This window comes from Eurypyga helias, unplaced genomic scaffold (assembly GCF_000690775.1).
Source record: "Eurypyga helias isolate BGI_N326 unplaced genomic scaffold, ASM69077v1 scaffold4632, whole genome shotgun sequence".
In the NCBI taxonomy this organism is placed as follows: Eukaryota; Metazoa; Chordata; class Aves; order Eurypygiformes; family Eurypygidae; genus Eurypyga; species Eurypyga helias.
In genome coordinates this window covers 1-19,421 of record NW_010233924.1, presented here as the reverse complement: position 1 = coordinate 19,421, position 19,421 = coordinate 1, and the positions used below count along the sequence as shown (strand labels likewise).

The 19,421-nt window shown below is 56.4% G+C and overlaps 1 protein-coding gene across 1 annotated transcript in view; it reads left to right on the top strand.

Moving 5' to 3' along the window:
- EIF4G3 (eukaryotic translation initiation factor 4 gamma, 3) overlaps positions 1-18,895 on the top strand; it is a gene marked incomplete at its 5' end in the record, with an annotated part of 22,773 nt that extends 3,878 nt beyond the window's left edge. The window contains 14 exons of the mRNA XM_010161853.1: positions 1,373-1,477; positions 2,540-2,672; positions 3,422-3,516; positions 4,927-5,020; positions 5,253-5,370; positions 6,984-7,207; positions 8,083-8,198; positions 10,222-10,394; positions 12,525-12,650; positions 13,325-13,406; positions 15,105-15,203; positions 16,069-16,215; positions 17,242-17,323; positions 18,711-18,895. Coding sequence (XP_010160155.1) covers positions 1,373-1,477; positions 2,540-2,672; positions 3,422-3,516; positions 4,927-5,020; positions 5,253-5,370; positions 6,984-7,207; positions 8,083-8,198; positions 10,222-10,394; positions 12,525-12,650; positions 13,325-13,406; positions 15,105-15,203; positions 16,069-16,215; positions 17,242-17,323; positions 18,711-18,895 — 1,779 coding nt within the window. The remainder of the gene's footprint in view (positions 1-1,372; positions 1,478-2,539; positions 2,673-3,421; positions 3,517-4,926; positions 5,021-5,252; positions 5,371-6,983; positions 7,208-8,082; positions 8,199-10,221; positions 10,395-12,524; positions 12,651-13,324; positions 13,407-15,104; positions 15,204-16,068; positions 16,216-17,241; positions 17,324-18,710) is intronic.
- Between the last annotated feature and the right edge of the window lie 526 nt (positions 18,896-19,421).

The window sequence follows — 19,421 nt, the reverse complement described above, 5'->3', positions numbered from 1 at the left end:
GCCTGCGCGTCGCCGCGGCGGGTTTCTCCGTGCCCGCTGGGAAGAAGGCAGGGCCTGACGTCCGAGCAGTAGCCGAGGTCGCGCTGGATGAGTCCTGGGTGCTCTTTGGGTCCTTGTGAGCATGGAAACGCTGTAGAAGCCAACGTTCTGGTGCACCGGCCGGTTCCACAAGCTCAAGCTGCGGCAGCGTGTGGCACACAGCGTGCACGCAGCAGGGAAGCGCTCGCGGATATCTTTGGGATTTGTTATTTCTGTCAAGATTGGGTGAGAATCCTCATCTCCTATCAACGGGGTAGGCGTTTTATTAGTGTTTTTATTAAGGCTGAAGTGTCGGTGATGGTTACAATTAAAGCTGCTTGGACAAAGTCCGTTTTAAGTATTTTCCCCATCACTCCTAACTTTGCTCTCCGAGCTGAAACTTTCCAAGGCAAAGCCAGAGCCCCTTTTTAATCGGGTTTTTCGTGTCTGTTTAGTATGAGGAAAAGGCTGTAGTGAAGGGAGTGGGGAACACTTATAAAAGGGCCCTGAAACATTTTGTTTAAAACAGCCAGAGACCCCCATGTAGGGGGAAAGGGGCTTTTCTGACTCTCAAAGCTCCATTTTAGGCCTGATGGAGGCTTCGCTATCGGTCCCAGTTCATGTCTGAGTGCAAACTGGTTTGGATTCCATCACATCACGGCGTTCTGGATGAGAAGGAGCTTGTAGGTTTTCATACTCCAGCTGAGCCCGTTAAGCAGCTGCCTGCTGAGAGCAGCAGTGCTTTTTCCTGTGCTTCTCTGGCCTGACCCCCGGCTGAGACGGTTCGGGGGGGTGAAGGATCCCGGTGGTGTGTGCAGGGTTAGTTTTATGCCCATTTAGTGTCCTGAGCAGTTGTTTCTCGGGCCGAGGGGAGCACACGTGCTGGCACGGGCCGAGGGGAGCGCGCGTGCCGACGCGGGCCGAGGCAAGCACACATGCTGACAGGAGACAGAGGAGCGCGGAGGCAGGGTGGGGCTCCCCGTGTCGATGGCAGCTGGCCAGCGGGCCACCAAGCAAGCCACACTGGTTCTCATTTCTCGAAAAGGATGTCAGGTTTATCGTGTGCACGCGGAGGGTGTCGATGATTTGAGTGATTAAAACCAGAGGAAGCATGTGCCAAGCAAAGAAGGTGCCCGCAGACCCGTACCTCGTTTCCTGCGCACCCTGCGCCGTGCCTGCTCAAACCCAGCCTGGGGGGGGAGCGTGCGAGCCCCAACCCTCGCTTCTTCGGAGCAGCTCTGGGTGCCCAGAGGTGTTCCTGGCTCAGAAACGCTGTAACGCACCACCCGCTGCCTCCCCGCCCGAGGGAGCGTGTTCGTTTCCTTCCATCGGTGACGATGTTTCTCTCATCTAGCCTCGCATGGACCAGTATTTTAATCAGATGGAGAAGATTGTGAAAGAGAGGAAAACGTCTTCCCGGATTCGGTTCATGCTTCAGGATGTCATAGACCTAAGGCTGGTAGGTACCCACCCACGTGAGTAAAGAGCGTAGGGCGCTGCGATGACCCCACCAGCGAGGGGCTGGTGAGTGCAGCTCTAAGAACCACGAGGGCTCTTTTTCACGGCGCTGGGGATTTCCCGGAAGGAAATTTCCTGGATTGCGAGCGCAGCCAGGCACCTGCTGGTTGTTCACGGGCTGTACGGGGCAGGCAAAGGCAAACCGAGCCTGCGCTGCATCAGAATGTGCGATGGGGCGGCCGCGCGAAGCTCCAACGGCTAAGAAGGGGGGTGGGCAAGAGCACAGGCTGTGCAGGGCAGGACCTGCCCATCTTGGCATGGTTGGGAGCACAGCCCAAGCGTTAGAGCCGGGGTCTCTACAGCTCGAACGCGCCTGCCCCGGCACCTGCAGTTTCACCCTCACCAGCGCTGGGAGCGGCACGGCCACGACGGTACTTGGCTGAGTCCTGAGGGGGTTTCATACCGGCCTCAGATGGCTGTTTTGAAGCTGGTTTGGGGTTGTGTGCAGGCTGAAGTGGCCGTTCTGACTGCAGGGTACCCAAAGGTGATTACCCCAAAGTTGTAAACGGGTGGTGGGGAGATGAAGAGACAGTCTGGTGTTTCTGGGGGTGGATGGATGTGTGCAGCATACGGTTGAGTAGCCACGTCGAGCGGTGGAAGTGTTCTGCAGAGGGACAACTCCACCTCTCTCTGCAGCATCCCTGTCTCATCCATCACGATCCCCGGAGTGGCAAAGCACCAATTCCAGATGAAACGCAGTCCCTTCTTGCTGCTTTATTTTCAGGGTTTCATTCTTTCCCTCAGTTCGGTTGTGCCTCTCCCCAGCCAGGTCTTCACCACAGCCTCCCCTCTCCGCCACAACATGCTCCGCGGTCTGTGTAGCGGATCTGTGCTGCTGGGGTAACTGCGCCTGCCGTGCGGCCCAGCACCGCAGCACCTGCCCCCGCCCTTTGGGGAGCACCCCCCTGACACGCTACAAGGGCGGGAGGATTAGGCCTCGTTGGCCGCGTTCAGAATTGCTCCCCTGGAAACATCCCTGAGCGCGTGTGTGTGTCTTTCCTAGTGCAACTGGGTGTCCCGGCGGGCAGACCAGGGCCCGAAGACCATCGAGCAGATTCATAAAGAAGCCAAGATTGAAGAACAGGAAGAACAGAGGAAGGTCCAACAACTCATGACCAAAGACAAGAGGAGACCAGGTAAAGCAAAAGCCGAGTTGGCTGCTCCTCTCACTCTTTTCACATCCCTGGCCACAGCCAGAATCCCACGGAAAAGAAAGAAGTCGGTTTGTTCCCAAGTGCTGTGAGCAAAGGGAACGGTTATGGCTGGGGGGGTGGAGCAGACTTGCCATGGGCTGGCTGTGTGGATTTTTCAGGGGCAAATCCCTTGGGTAGAATGAAGCAGCCGCAGGCCAGTAGCGCTCAGGTTCATGCAAACCACAGACGTGGTGACCGGCTGCCAGAGATCCGTTAGAGCGCGTTGCTGCACGGGGGCCCGACCCGCCGTCCCTTCTGGCGTACAGCAGCGTCTGATTTCAGGAGGGACCACGTGGTTTTTCACTGCTGAAGTTGCGAGGCGTTAACTCGGCGCCGGAAAGGGCCTTGGCGTTGCCTTAGAAGGCACGGCGTGCGCAGCCCTGTCCGTGTCACGGGAACGCACTGAGGGGTCTCAGCAGGGAGGATCTCTACCCAAACCAGCCCTTGAAAACGGCAGAGACCTGTTCTGTGTCGAGGCTGTTTTGTAAGGACAGCGTCAGGCAGGTTCCCTTGCCTGGGTGTGCAGAAACACCCCAAAAGACGTGCTCTGTGCGCAGAATTGCGCAGAGGCGTAGCAGAAACGTGCCCTCTTCTCCTCCTCCTCCCGCTGAACTCGGGGTGACGCCCGCCTTCTCCCGGGGTGCCGCTGGAGCAGGGGCTGAGCTCAGGGCGCTGTGTTTGTCATCTGGCAGGTGTCCAGCGGGTCGATGAAGGCGGTTGGAACACTGTGCAGGGGGCAAAGAACAGCAGAGTGCTGGACCCCACCAAGTTCCTTAAAATCACCAAGGTAGGTGCCAGCACAGGACTCGCAGACGCCGCAGTCGTGCCTTACCGTAGCTGTCTAGGAAAGCTGATGCGGTGTTTCGGGCCAAAACTTGGGGATTGGGGCATTTTCAATCGCCCGAGTTAACGCTGTGCCTAAGTAAAGCGCAGAGGAAGACTGGGATGTCTTCTGGATGTCCTGTTCCGTTTGTTCTGAGGGAAAGGAATGCACACACCCCTTCCTCAGGTCCGTAGTGTCCTTGGAGTGACCCACAAGTTCCCTTAGTTGGAAAACCTGGCCCTGGGCGATGAGAGGAGCACGTGAGCGCGGAGCTGGGCCTGGTGGTGAGCCATCCCGTGGCCGTTGCAGAAGGGATGTCAAACACCCGCCTGACAGAAATCCTCTGCTGCTTCTTAGAGCGAGGACGCTGCCGCGTTCAGTTTGATGACAGAGCGTTCCTGGCGTGTCGCGGGTGGCAGCACCCGGGGCTCCCAAGGCTGGGGTGGTACGGGGTAACTGTGTCTGCTTTCACAGCGTCTGCGGGCTGCAGCCGCATCCCTTGGCACGCGTCCTCCGGACGAGCACCTCCCTGGTGCTGTCCCCCGGAAGTGGGGCGGTGGGGGCATTCACGTCAAGCTGCAGGTTAGGCAGACCCAGAGATTTTTAATGACCTTTGGAACAGCTTTGGGATTTCTCCCCAAGGAGAACTGTCTGTCCTGTAAGTCAGGCTGATTCCTGGGTGAATGCCACTCTCCCTGGGTGTCACTCTCCGTGCCTCAGCGGGCTGTAAAGCAGAACCCAGACAGGCTGTAGCCCTTCTGCAGACCCAGCTCAGTTTGTGCCTTGTGAAAGTCACAAAACGGACTCCAAAACCTCATCAGCAGGAGGGACGGAGCTGCTTTTGTCTGGGCTTACAGCCCGCCCGGGAAAAGCCCTTCTACTGCGGTTCACACAAACACACAGACACAGCGAGCGCCGCGACTGCTGCGTCCTCAGAGGAGAGAGGAGCACGGAGAGCCGCGGGGTCACAGCCTCCCTGTCAGTAACTCACCTGCTGACTGTACAGTCCGTCTTCTCTTCTCGTCAGACTTTTTCCCTCCAAGTTCTGCAGCCTGCTGTCGTTCTCCACCCTCCGGGTTCTGTTTGTTAGCGTGCCATCACAAACAAACCGAACATCTACCAAGTGCTGACATACTCTGCTTCCTCCTCCTTTCTGGGCCTCAGAGTCCCAGTAAAAAGCAGCTCCTGGTCACAGCGCACGTTTCCTGACGCCGCGTGCCGTGCCCTTCGTGGTTTGCATCCTCTGCCTTTGGCTAGGGCTCGGTCTCTCAAAGATGTGTTTTAGTACAAGATGGGTTGTTGCCCAAAGCACCCCGTTTATAATTCCGACCTGTGGTTTGCCCTTGTGACGGTATGTCTCGATGTGTTTTGCAGCCCACAATAGATGAGAAGATTCAGCTTGTGCCTAAAGCCCAGTTGGGCAGCTGGGGAAAGGGCAGCAGTGGGGGAGCCAAGGCCAGCGAGATGGGTAAGTCGGGGCGGGCCCTCACCCTCTGCTGCCAGCCCTCCGTGCCACGAGCAGCTCTGATGTGTGCTGCCTGGCAAGTGGGGCTGCAGCGGGGCAGCACCAGCCCTTTCCCTTTGGTCCTCTCCCCGTCGCCTCCAAACCAGCTACCGCCTGGTGATTGTGCGACACCGAGCTGTCAGCGGATACTGACCTTGTTGTTGCTCTTCCCTGTGTTGTCTTTTCCGTCTCCCAGACTCCTTACGACCAAGTGCCACTAGTTTGAACAGATTTTCTGCACTGCAGCTTCCAGTCTCACCTGTATCTGCCTCATCCGCATCCTCAGAACTAGATTCTCGCAGGGCCTTAACGAGGTAAGCGTTGGTCCGCCGGTGGCTTCCCCTTCCCCTCTCCGTATGCCTGCGCTTTCACCGGCTGCTCTGCAACCAGCACGTGGAAAGGAGAGGTTGCCTTGAGTGCCCAGGAGTGGCTGGGTCTTTCTGCTGTGCCGTGTGCTCTGAGCTGACTTGAAACACTTCCATCTTTTAGAATGTCGTAGGAGAGATGGCTGGAATTAGTTTTTAATTAGGGTGTCTTTGTGTCCAGTGTGCAGTCGCCTGTCACCTAAAGGATACGTCTGCTGGAAGTATATAGCAGGTTAGAAAACCTTCAGGTGAAATGTACTAAAGGGATAGACAGGTTGGATCCAGCCGTCGTGGAGTCAGACGGGTCAGTAGGTTTATTTATCCAGAAAAACGTGCCTGAAGCCTGGGTCAGGAATTGAGCAGGGCTGCAAGAATTGGGCTTGTTCAGCCTGGAGAAGAGGAGGCTCCGAGGAGACCTCATTGCAGCTTTCCAGTGCCTGAAGGGGCTACAAGGGTGCTGGGAGAGGACTTTTTACAAGGGTCTGCAGTGACAGGACAAGGGGTAACGGGTACAAATTGAAATCAGGGAGGTTTAGATTAGATATCAGGAAGAAATTCTTCCCAGAGAGGGTGGGGAGGCACTGGAACAGGTTGCCCAGAGAAGCTGTGGATGCCCCATCCCTGGAAGTGTCCAAGGCCAGGCTGGATGAGGCTTGGAGCAACCTGGTCTAGTGGAAGGTGTCCCTGCCCATGGCAGGGGGGTTGGAACTGGATGATCTTTAAGGTCCCTTCCAACCCAAACCATTCTGTGATTCTATGATTCTATGATCTGACCCTTCCCAGGCGGTGTGACCAAACCCCCCCGTGCTTCCACAGCGTGCGACGCGTGCGTAAGGCTGCGCAGGGCTCTCCCCGCTCCGGCTTGCCGTGGGAGACGGGCATTAACCCGTAATGGTTTACAAACCCCAGGCGCAGTTTCTAAATGCAGAGCTCGTTTAAAGCGACACTGCGCTCCCTTCCAGCGCACGCCAGCTGCCAGGCCCTCTGCTTGGGTTTGCCCCTTGTGTGTTGCCTCCTATTTCACCTAAACCTCTGGCTTACCCAGAGATTATTCCGTTTAGTGTCATTTTGCCCGTCTTCCTCGTTAGCGCGGTCATTGACAGGACAGCTCTGCGTCGCCTGTTGCTGGTAACCTTCGCTGTGCAGAACCCGGCTGTCGATAAATGGGTGAAGAACTGCACCGCTCGTACCGTTTCACAGCCAGACAGCGCCTTTATGGCATAAAATACATAGAAGTGGGCATGGTGAGGGCTTTTCCCTGTGTTCCCTAGGAAGCGCTGGCTCCGCCTCTCCACTCCGTGGATATTGGTGTTTCTGCACCTGAGGCTTGAGTTGATTTGGATTATGTTCCGTGTAGCTGCAACCCGGCTGGGTTTGGGTCGTGGTAGTTTCCTGCAATTCCCGTAAAACGATCCCGTATCATCGAATCACGGAATGGTTTGGGTTGGAAGGGACCTTAAAGCTCATCCAGTTCCAACTAGTGTGTCTTTCCCAACATGCCAGCGTGGTGAGCCGGGGTTCCTTGCAGTGTAACCTTCAGCACGCGTTGTTTCCTTCCGCAGTCGCGGGAGCACGGGCAGGGAGAAGAACGACAAACCTCTCCCGCCTTCCCTCTCCCGTCCCAACACCTTCCTACGGGGCAGCAGCAGTAAGGAGCTGCTGCTCGACAATCAGGCACAGGAGGAGCAGCGGAGAGAGATGCTGGAGACGGTGAAGCAGCTGACGGGCGGCATGGAGATGGACAGAAACAGCACAGAGGCAGAGAGGAGCAAAGCCAAGGAATCTGGTAAGCGCCTCTTCCGTGCTCAGGGCATCTCGCTGAACGCGTGGAAAGGCGGGAGGGAAAATCTCTCCGTGGAAGAGCGACAGGTTTCTGTGCAGCGCTGTGAGCATTTGGCCCGCAGTGAGGCATCGCCACGCTGTGATCCACCTCCCAGCGGTTGGTGAGCTGGGGCCCTGGCGTCACCTCCTCTCACCAGCTCCTCCTTCCAGTCGGAAGGCTGGGGACAGCAGCCAAACACCTCTCCCAGGCGCCATCATACCTGCTCACGTACTGTCATTGCTGCTTTCTGGGCTAAAAGTCCCCCAAATCCACGGCAGTTTGGCAGAAATGCTACTTCAGGGCCAGCACTGTACCCTCCCCATTCCAAACGTTTCCCCAGGCCAGCGCGGTTTGGGTCTGGGACGGAGCGTGCACGGCATCTTTCCAGCGCTGCTGGTTGCCAGCCCTCGTTCCGCGGGGGTCTCGGTGCAGCCTGCGTTGGCACCCGCCGGGGTGTCACCTTCTTCTACCAGTGCGGCACCTCCCTGCCCTGCCGGCTTGAGCTGATCCGTTTGGGAACAAACCGAGGACGCTCGGGGCAGTGTTCCCTGCGGATGGCACCCTTGTGATAGGTACCGTGTGTGCCCCTTCCCTGGGAAACATCGAGAACTGCTGCGGTGAGGAAACCTCTCGGCTGCTGTGGTTGAAGCTTTGGGACCTCCAAGGGCTTCTCGGGCAGCGAGGTGTGGGGAAGCGCTCCGGAGCTTGCTCTGGGTGCTGTGCCCGATGGCGGGGCAGGGAACAGCCCTGCTCTCGTGACTTCGGTTTCCAGGCTGTCTCGGAAAACGGTGCTGATTCGCCTTTTCCAAACATGGGTTTCTTTTTTCCGTCCCTTCCAGCCAAGCCAGAAGCTCCCCCAGCTCCAGCGCAAGAGAAGCCTTCGCTATCCGAAGAGGAAATAGAGAGGAAATGCAAATCTATCATTGATGAGTTCTTGCATATTAATGACTTTAAGGTAAGAAAAATGAAAGCCTCGCTCACCCCCTCAGCCCTTTTGCTGTTTTCTCTCCAGGAACAGTGTCTCTGTAAGCACCCGGCTCGCACAGAGGTCCCGAAACGGTGGGGCCTGTCACAGTTCGGGCAGCAGCAGCTCGCTGAGCGTTTTTAGGCCAGTTGTCTCCCAGGCTTCTTTTCTGCCCTGCTAGTAACGGCAAGAACAGCCCGGCGTGTGTGTTTTCAGCAGCAAGATGGATGTGTATCTGTCAGGAATCACTGGGCAGCTCCATAATAACAGCAGTTTTGGAAGCAGAAAAGCTAGGGGGAAAATAAACTGCGGTTTCCATTCAGTTATCGAAGCATGTGCAGTTCTGATCTGGAGGCAGATAAAGCAACACTAAATATTGAACAAACCACTCCAGAGTATTTTTAATAAACATGGGAAATTACTGAGCAGCTCCTCCTTGGAGGCTGAAATTTGGTTTCCCCTGCAAACGGGTTTTCAGGTTGTCGGGGGAGTTTGCAAGACACGTTGCACTGGCTTGCAAACCCGATGGGTTTGATCTTCTGCCGAAGCAAGTTTCAAACCCTGCCAAGGTGGGAATGGCTGCACTAGGGAGCTGCCGCGTCGGCACCCGAAGAGCAGAGCCGCTGCTCGCGGTTAAAATGGGAAGGAGGAGCATTCTTGGGACGGTTTGGTTGGGTGCGCGTGTAGCTGTCAGGAGAAGTGCCTGAAGGCTGGTTTGGAGGGAAGGAGCAGTCCGCTTCGATTGGCAGCATCCCCCGGCGTGCCGCCCCGGCGGGTCTCGGCAGGGCTGCCTAACGAAGGGGCCTCCGCGTCCTCCTTGCGTTTTGCCACGGGCGACACTCACCCGGGGTGTCTGGGGCGAAGGGGCTGCTGCGGGTCCGGAGCTTGCGGAGGCAGCGACGTGTTTTTGTGGCTGGGTGGAAATGGAGTAGAGTTGCATTAGACAAGGTGGTTAAAAACCTCTGTCGGTTGGAGGCAGCTCGTTAGCGTTAGGGAGTCACTTGGTGGTTGTGAGTTCTTGTGCGATGCAGCGTGTGACGCAGCTTCTGACTCTGCTTAAACCCCCTTCCGTGAGGCCGCGTGCGTTACTGTGGTGTGTAGCAGGGCAGTAGCCCTTTCTCCCGAGTCCCGTCCTCGGCGTTTAACCTGACCCTGAATTCACACGCTGAGGGCCAGGTTCACCCGTCCCTCCCGGAGACCCCGAGGTCTGTCGGCGCATCTGACCCGGGAGCTCTGACCCAGGCGTGGGATGGGGGACCGCCAGGCTTGTGAGCTGCGGAGGGGCATCTGGGGCTGCCGGTTCTTGCCAGCTGAAGGCGTAACCGAGGCGGAGTGACTTTAGTTGGGAAGCCCGTTGGGCTGAACCCGGGTCGGTGGAAGATCTTTGGTGGTGGCAGCTGGGATCTCTGAAGTGTGATGTTGAGGGCTTTTCGGAAGCCTTGGTTCATTTGCTCAGGTTACAAAACGTACGTGCCAGAAAGTAGATGCTTTATAAAGAGAATTTTTCCTCTGAAACGTTACTCGGCTGTTTTCCGGTTCTTTCTGCGGCGTGGGCTTGTAGCACAGACATTTCTGTGCCAGAGCAGACCGGCAAAGAATCCAACCCAGCGTTCTCTTTTTGACTTGGCTTGATGTTGGATGAAATACGGCGTTTTGCTGGCATCCCGAAGACAATCCCCGTCCTTCCGCTGAGCAGCCTGAGCGTACGCTGGAGCCTGGCTGTGCATCTGGCCGATCCTGTTGCCCGCGTGGTATAAATTCTCGTCGCTGTTATCGGTTGGTGACTGGTGACGAGGTTGCACAGCCTAGCTCAGCACCTCGGCCTGGCGGCTTTGCTAAGTGTCCCTTTCCAAAAAACCCCCCCGAAGGATGGATCTGCCATCAGAAAAATCTCCACCCCCTGTACCAGGTGCTAGGCTGTGCACCCTGACCTGTCTTACAGGAGAAAATAACTCCTCTGCCCCATGTTCTGACGTTCGGTCCAGGCGAGTGACCCTGTCTGTTGTTCCAACAGGAGGCAATGCAGTGCGTGGAGGAGCTGAGCGCCCAGAGCCTGCTGCCTGTTTTCGTGCGAGTGGGAGTGGAGTCGACGCTCGAGAGGAGTCAGATCACCAGGGATCACATGGGCCAGTTATTACACCAGTTGGTGCAGTCGGGAAAGCTGAGCAAGCAGGATTTCTTCAAGGGGTTCGTATTCTGCGCGTGGGCGCGGGCACTTTCTTCAGCGGTCGTTGCAAACGAGCGCTGTCCTGGGGAGGAAGGATTTCCCACCTTGCTTCGGTGTCCTGCCCTCTCCACACATCCTTCCTGAAGCAGTGTTTTCACCCGGGTGTATTAAGAAGTCATTACTGTAATATGTTTTTAAGGATTTCTCATGCTTTAGTGAGTGTAAATATTTCTGTATTCACAGAAACATTTATTTCTAAGCAGCGAGGTGGGTGCCTCTTTAAGTGTGTGTGGTTGGATCTCTGCGACGCCTGTGTTAGTGCCTGCCTCGTGGCGAAGCACCGGATGCGATTGGAAGAGGAGGAGGAACTCGGAAACCTTGATGCGAGGGTAACGCCTCAAGTCCTGTGCCTACACGGAGCCGCAGCCGCGCTCCCCCCCCCCCGCCGGTAAAAGAGGCTTCCCCCGGCGCTGCCGTTTCTCAGTTCAGCTCAACCTCGAGCTGCAGATGTGTCCGGGGGGGCCGAGGAGGAGAATGCGCACCAGATGTGGTATCAGACGTGTTAGACCTTCCCCCGGCGAGCTGCCTTTCGGCGCTTGGCTCATTCCAGCCCTCCAGGTTTTGTGTTCTCAGCCTGGAGGTGAACTGGTGTCCAATCGTGAAAGGGTCCGCGTGGTCCCCGGCACCACTCCTCGCTGGGGCCTGGAGCAGGGAAACTGAATCAGGGATAACCGTGAGGAGCGGCCAGCGAAGGGGCAGATGGACGATGCTCCTGGGTGCTGAGTTTCTGGGTCGTTAGCCCCGTCTTGCTGCTTTTATTTGAATCTTGTCTTGTGGTGGTGCTGCTGACGGCTCCAAGGGCGATCCCCCGGCACCCCTGCCTGGCAGGGAGCTGCGTCGTGATGCAGCGCAGCGGCACGGGGCAGGTTTGGGCAGCCTGACTTCAAACAGCAGCAAGACCCCTATATCCCCAGGGAGCGCGCTCGCCTGCGGCCAGGCAGTCGCTGATGGTCGGAGTGACGCGTTTGAAGTGACACATTTCCATGAAGGGCTGTGATTAAAGCCCTTCCTGCAGTGCTGTGATGCCAGATAAGTAGGATCTCGATGGAATGGTGGGCCGTGCGGTCTGGAAGCAGTATAAACACAACGAAACGACTCCTGAAGATGATGAAAAGGCTAGTGATGTTCAGCGGGCACAAGAGAAGGACACCGAAAGCCACTACAGGCGAGAGAGACGAGTGTAATGAGGGGTTACGGGATGAGTGCCGGCCACGGCGCGCGACCGGAGGGGCGCGCCACGGGAAGCCGGTTCCTGGCAGAAGCACGCAAGCCGGGGTTAACTAGTAGCGGAGGACGTGAAGACCGGGGGAGATGGTTTCTGGCTTTGAGGCACAAGAGAAGAACAGCGCCGGTGGTCGCTGAACTGGACTCCAGAGTTCACAAGGTTTCCAGGGAGAAGCGAGTCGTGATGCAGACTGGCAGGAGAGCCAGAAAAGCGATCGTCTCGTGCCAGGCCTGGGGGGTGAAAGCACCTACCGGGGTGCATGGGAAAGCAGAGCCGTGGGCGATTCTGGAGACGGCATCCCGAGTTGGGGAGCGGTTTTGTACGTCGTCCTGCTGCGTTTTCTGTTCTGGCTGGAGACCCCCGCTGCCACCTCGAGCTGTTCTCTGGGGCTGTTTTACACACTCAGACGCTTGGCTGATTGCGTTGGGACATGGGTTGTTGCTACTCTTCCTGCTGTACATGCCTGGCTGCGACTAAGAAGGCTCCGTTGATTACGTGCTTTGGATTTAGAGACAAAAATGCTTTTTCCTTTTACAGGTTTTACTAGTTAGCAAACTCTTTGTTACTGGGATATCAGGATGATGGTAAAGCTTTCCTGGATGTATCTGCTGGTGTCACAACAGGCCATGCCTTTACCACATACTCTGTGTATCACTGCGTGGGGAAATCCACTCCTGGCAGTTTTGAAGCCCTGAAGGCATAAGATGGCAATAGCGGGGGTTTGTTACCTTTGGAAACCCCTCTGCCCCCTTTCCCCTCTGCCCCTTTCCCCTCTGCCCCAGCTCTTTAAAGTGCAGAATTGCTTTGCAGGAGAAGTCTGAAATGAAATTGTATTTAACACTTGCCATTTTTCCTTCTTGTCAAGTTTTGCAGACACCTTGGAGATGGCGGACGACATGGCCATCGATATACCCCATATCTGGTTGTACCTAGCTGAGTTGGTGACCCCCGTGTTAAAAGAAGGAGGAATCTCTGTGAGAGCACTCATACAGTAAGGCTGCCCTTCGCCCTGGCCGCCCGGCCCGTAGCGCTCCAGAGCGTGGCTCCCGCCGGTGGAGGAGTGCTGTTGGGGGGCGCAGATGACGCAGTACCCCAGTGGGTACGGTCGGAGTCATTCGGGAGCACGCCGAGGTTTGGAGAGTTGGATTTGAAGAGCAGGGTGTGGCGCAGGAGTCTTCACGTCTCCGAGTGTCACAGCCCCCCCCGGGCCTTGCCCCAAACGGGCACAAAACCTTGCCTGCAGGACTGGAGGCTGCTCCCAGGAGCAGAGTTTCTGCATTTGGCACATCCCCTTATGTGTTTGGGGACTGGCCGGAAGCCAGTTGAATCGTTTTCCTTTTCCTGCAAGTAGCCTATTAAGAAAATAATAGCCTTTTCCCCGGAAAGGGTCCTGCTGCCCGCCCCCAAAAACGAGCGGGTTTGGTGTTACACAAAAGGAAGGTCTCGGCAGTTCGCCACGGTGTGGCAAGTGCGCCGCATCGCCGGCAGCGCTGGCTACAGCCCATCCTCTCTCCGTGGCAGATGTTCAAGGCGATTCCCTGCCTCAGTTCGTTTGCTGCCCCCAGCCCTGCATTCCAGGCTCGGAGCGCTGTTAACACGAGGATGAAACGGTCTTCGGACTGTTAAAATTATAAGGAAAAATCCCTGTTTTTTCTTTCATTCTAGAGAATTTAGCAAACCTTTGCTTCCTGTGGGAAGAGCCGGCGTCTTGCTTGCTGAAATCTTGCACCTTCTATGCAAACAAATGGTGAGTGTCCGGGTGCGCCCGTGGCAGAGGAGCTGGATGCCGCGCGTAGCTGTTTACGCGGGAAGCCTACACCTTTCCCACAGGGAGATACCCAGGGATGTGCCAGTCCAGATCACCTAGGAAACCTGCCTCTCCATCCCGTTCCAAACCATGAGGTTCCAAAAAGTGGAGTTAACGCTTTTTTGTTCCTCATCCCTCTTCCCTTTTGCAGGTACCTCTGCACCTGGCTTCTTGCAGGGGTAGAGTGCTGAAACGCGGCAGGAGGGACGCTCCCGAGGGTTTCGGGGCTGAGCAGCAGCCCAAGTGCCGGCAGTCTGGCGAGAGCTGTTCTTGCAGAGCGGAGAGGTTCTGAGGGTTGGGAGTAGCGTCCGATGGCCTCTCGGACTTGTGGGGGCTTATCCAAACTAAACCTGCCGACTCGTAGGATTCCCCCGTCGCCAGGGGTAGGGGCACCTTTCCACCCTGTGACTCGTAGAGCTCTTCCACCCCTCGCAGTGTGTGTCCAAACAGGTCTCCATTTTGTCTTTTTTTGTTTTGTTTTGTTTTTTAACCCAGCTGGAGAGTGTCTGTTTGGAACCCTGTAAAATCCCTCGCTTGCCGTGGTTTTTTTGAAGCGTGGGGTCAGATCTGGTTGGTTGTTGCAGGAGCGTTCAGTCTGACGGTGCAGCTCTCTTTCAGCCTTACGCTTGGCTGGAGAGTCGAGTTCCGTTTATTCATCTGTTCTGGGGGGAAGAGCAGCTGCGCTCAGGGGTAGCAGCACCTTTCTGCTTCTGCCGCAGCTTTCCCGTTCCATCTCGCCCGGGCCGGTACCGGGACCGGGGCATTTCGGTGTAACACCAGTCACCTAACTCCGGCGAACCACAGTGGGATCTGTGCACAATCAGCTCTTAATGAGCTCCGCTGGAAACCTGAAATTGTGACCCGCTGTGGAAGCATCCGGCTGGTTTTATCAGTGCTTGCCTCGGGCTGCGCAGCACCGGTGAAAGTTTGGGCAGAGCGTTTGGGTGACGAGAGCTGGATGTGATGAGCGTTTGTATTCCTGACAGCACGGTGTGTGCGTGCCACCTTGGGCAGGATCCCGAAAGGTCAGCGCGATGTTCGGGGATGCAGAAGGTTTTGCTGTGCGGGCTGCAGGGGTGCTTGTCCCAAGGTTTGCAGTAAATTCTGGGAACTGAAGAGCCAACGTGGTGTTAGGTACTGGAATTTGAGGCTTGATCTCTGCACAGAAAACAGGCGTGTAAATAAGGATGTTTGAGAAGCAGCTCATTTGGTGGTGCCCTAGTGACAAGGCAGGGGGAGAGTGAGTCACGGAGCAAGTTACGACGGAGTCGGGGGTCTGGGGCATCTAACTGCCAGCTCCGTCACGGTGTGGGGAAGCACGCCCTGTCAGGACGTGTCACTTCTCGGAGGTAACCTCTGGCTGAAGGTGTCGCACACCCCGCCCCTCACCTTACGCCTTCTTTGCCACCCGTCACCGTGGCGTCTGAGCGCTGGCGAGCTGTGTGTACCTCTGGCAGGATGGCGTACGCGCTCTCTCTCGCACGGGACTGCCGGACGTTTTCACCTCCTCGCGAGGCGTCTTGCTTGGGGGCTGAAGGGGTCTTTGTTCCTCCCGACGTGGCTGCGCCGCCCCGGCTGGTGCCAGCGCCCCTGCGTGTCTGGCAGCTCTTTACAGCGAGCCGATGGTTTGTGTTGCAGAGCCATAAGAAAGTGGGAGCCTTATGGAGGGAGTCTGGCCTCAGTTGGAAGGACTACTTACCCGACGGGGAGGATGTACCTACCTTTCTCATGGAGCAGGTGAGTTCAGAGCAAGCCTTTGCTTAACCGGTTTGGCCCCACGGCCCGCTGGTTCACCCATCCCGCTCTTGCGTGCAGTCGCTGTGGGACGCGGGGCGAAGTGTCTCCCTCACCAAGTCAGGGTCAGATTACTTCAGCACCTCCTTCCCAAAGCGCTGGGAGGACAGTGTTGTCCCCTGTGACAGCTGGCTTCCTGCAGGAGATCCATTCTCCTGGGGGAGAGAGAAGAAGAGATGGGAAGAAGAGTGGGAGAGAGCTCATGTTTCGTGGCAAGGACAAACCATCTGCGGAAGGGCCGCCACAAAAGGCAGCAGTCCCGGGGGGGAGCCAGGCCTGACGGAGGACACCTTGCAGCTCGTGCTGGTGGTGCTCCTAAAGACGAGCTGGAGTTCTCCCTTTGGAGCTCCAGCTGATCCGCTGCCTTCGTTTAGCACTTGGGAAGTGGCTGCGCGGCAGAAAACGGGATGGATTACTGAGGGCTGGGGCTTGGCGAGGGGCCGTTAGATCCTCGGTCACACCTTGCAGTGAATCGGGGCGTTAGGCGCTCTTCCTTTGAGCGAAGGCCGGCTCCGGTCATTGCATTCCAGCTCCCCGTTGAGCAACACTCACTCTGCCTTGTGCTCGCTCGGACTGCGCGGGGCTGGGGTTGCTCTGGGATGCCTGGTTGTCTCTGGATAATGCAGTTCGCACGTGTGTGTGCAACGCTTTGTACCAGGCAGCGTATAAGTCATCGTAGTGAGACCTTGGCAGGTGGAAGGTCTGCTCCTGAAGGCAGAACGGAGCGTGGCTTGCTGCCGCAGCGCCGCGTAACTCCGCGTAGGGAAGTGTACTTCACTAATGCTCATCATCGCTTCCGATGTTGCAGAAGTTGGACTTCATGGAGTCTGACTGTTCCGGTTCCTCAGAAGCACTTTCCGAGAAAGACCTCTCTGCGGAAGAGCTGACCAAGCAGCTAGAGAAACTCATTGTTGAGGACAAGGCGAACGACGAACAGATCTTTGACTGGGTAGAGGTACAGAGACTCTTTTCACCCTCCCCGCGCACTCTTCGGTAACTGCTTTCGTACGTGTTTTCTCATCCAAGGAGCGGCTCTGCAGGCTCATCCCCAGAGTTCCTTCGCCTCCAAAGAACTAAAATCTTAAATGTAGTCCGTTATTTCAAAGTAAGCTGTAGGAGAAAGGGAGTTAACGTCCAGCTGTGTAACTGCCTTTTAAAAACACGAGGCTTTAACTCTGAAAACAGTGCTTCTGGCTACTTAATACATTCTAGAACGCAGGCTTTCCTCCCAAAATGCAGGATGAAAGCATCTCCTCGCTTCCTGCAACACGACCTACCAAATTCCCCCTGCCTCCTGGGCGGTCCCTGCGGGCACGTGGGCATTTCCCTGTGCATTGGACCAATAACTATAAAACAAAGAAAAAAGAAGCCCTGTCAGCCCACTGATCTCTTGCCCTCTCTGGCTGCATCCTTTAAGCCGGATCTTTAAGTCTGAAATGATCCTCAGCCTGATTCAGTTAGGTCCGTGCTTACAGCTGGCTCTCGGTCAGCTTCAGCTGAGTTTCTGCTGGGGCGATCTGCTGGAAACGTGGTTTCTCTGCTCGAGTCGAGAGGGGAGTGAAAGCAGCACTGGGAATCTGGGGACACCCACAAGCTCTCTGTAGTCTTGGAGCAGCTGCGTAGCCATTCCCTGAGCTGCTTCCACACCGGCACACGTCTCCACCCAGGGAGCGCGCTCTCAGGTCTGTCAGGAAAGCCTGAGACTCTTGGAAGAGTTACAGAGCCACGCGCTGCCGGGGCAGTGTGTTTCCGGGCTGGGAGCGGCTGAAGGGGGTGCTGCTGGCATGAGAGCTGCGCCGGAGCTGACGCACCTGAGCGGCCTCGGAGAAGGGAAGGGGAAGGGCGAACTTTTGCAGGGGATGCACCGGTTTCTGCGGCAGCGCTGCCGGGGATCGTGACTCTGCTGCCAGCCGGTGGCGTTGGGAAGCGGCTGCTCTCGCGGCGGCGTGTTTCTAACTGCTCCGTTTACTCTTGGTTTCAGGCCAACCTAGATGAGAGCCAGATGAGTTCACCTACATTCCTTAGAGCTTTAATGACAGCAGTTTGTAAAGCAGCTATTATAGGTGAGTAACTCGCAGTGCCAACACCACCCAAACCAACCTGTAAAGAGCCATTTTCTCCTCCTCGGGTTTCGATCGCTTTTACCTCCCCAAGGCTGGTTTTTATCATGCACTAAGGCTTTTTGCCTATCGAATTCGAGCAGGATGGCCCTTCCCCTGCCCCGGCGCTTTGCCGGTTGTGACATTCCCGAGGCTGTCCCCGCGACCTGCTGTGAACAGATGTTTCAGGCGACTGAGTAACGCCAGATTGTTCACGGATTGGGTTTTTTTCCCCCCTAGTGAAGGTGGAAACGCGCTAGATGCTGTTAAGGTAACGAGCATTCCCACTCCCACGTCAGCGAGGGTGCGTGGGCGCTCTGCCGTCGCCGACTGCCACGCGGGAGCTGGCAGAGCAGCCAGCCTCCATCCCTGTCTTGCTCCTAGCTCTGTGTCCAAGGCTCACGGAAAGCCGTTCTTTCTGGAGTACTTGAACATGCGGCCGTCGGCTGGGAGTGGAGGAAAGGGTGCGTTCCCAAGTCAGACATGGGAGCCTCAGGCCCTCGGGGGGGCTTGAACAAAGCGCCGCAGCCGGAAACATCTGGGCAGTTCACTTTGTTTTCTTTTAACTTAACTGCTGGCATCTGGCACGGCGAACAACTGCGCTTGTAAAGCGCCCGGGCCTGCTCGGAGCTGCAGGAGTGAGAACGGTCTGAACTTCAGCTCCCTGCCAGGGGGAAGGCAGCCAGCCAGCCCCTTTCTGCGCTGGGAACAGAACCTTCCTGATGCCACCTGGTGTTAAGGGTGAAACGACACCGATTGGGGGACACGTTCGGGGGTTCCGTGACGTGTTTCAGGAATGTCTTGCTGGGGTTTAGGTTTTGACCTTGCCTCCAATTGAGGGCTTTTCTGCCTTCAAAACACCACTGACTTATCTGTATGATCCACTTAAAAGCTGCTGGAGACTGTATCCATGGCACTCAGGAACCTCCAGCGTGTGTTTGCATGTATTTCTGGTTTCTGTGCCATGTGCAGCTTATGGTTCCATTTCTGCCTTACTGTTTTTACGGAAAAAAAAAGGCACCTTTCTAAAACCTTTAGGCCTAGCCGTTGCACGCGCTTGGGACCTCCGGTTATCCGTGGGAACACAAGGATTGGCGCTGCAAAGTGAGGCTGCGATCCTCCCACGTATGTCAGCAGGCTGGTTAGGGCCAGGGTGCTGGTTGAACATGGGGAACTGGAAGGATCAAGACTTCCAGAAGAAGCCATGGAATAGAAATGCTTCCCATTGTTTCTCCTCCTTTTTTCTGTCCATGCTAACCTGTTTCTGCGATTTCTATTCGCATACATAAAGGCGTTAAGAGATCCGCTGCCATGTGCCAGAGCTGACCCTGTTTTCTTCTCTTCCCCTCAGCGGACTCTTCCAGCTTCCGTGTGGACACTGCTGTTATCAAACAGAGAGTGCCGATCTTACTCAAGTACCTAGACTCAGACACAGAGAAGGAACTACAAGCACTTTATGCACTACAAGCATCCATAGTAAAACTTGATCAACCTCCTAGTAAGTGTTGCCCTGGGGGTGTGCACCTGGCAGCCTAAGGAGGAGCTGTTCCTGGGGGAGTAAAATCCAGTGATAGAGCCTGGAAGAGCCTGTGCTTTTCCTGGCAGGGGAGACGGGGTGTTACCGTCCTAGGTAGCGGATGAGAGCAAAGAGCCTACGGTGGCTTCTGCGTGTGCAGGTTCCGGCTTGTAGAGCAGCACGGTTCCCCGAACGCTTGGCCGAAGGCCGGCTCTTCTCTTGGTGTCTGTGTGAGCAGCCGTGCGGAAGGAAGAGTAACGCTCTGTGAGGCACGGAGAGCAGTAACAAGTCGACTGTTGAGTTCACAATACCTGGACGAGCGAGGGCATCGGGCGTTGTGGTTGTGTTGTGGCATCACAACTGTCTGTGGACTGGGAGGGACTAAAATGAGTTGGAGAACTGATGAGTCTTGTCCCAGAGACGGGGCCGAGAGCTGTTGTTGGAAAAAAGGGGTGGGAGTTGCCAAAGAAATGGCTTCCGGGGGGGTCTGCGGCACAGGGTGCCCAAAACCACCTGACTGGCTCCTCCGTAGCTAAGGCGCTACCC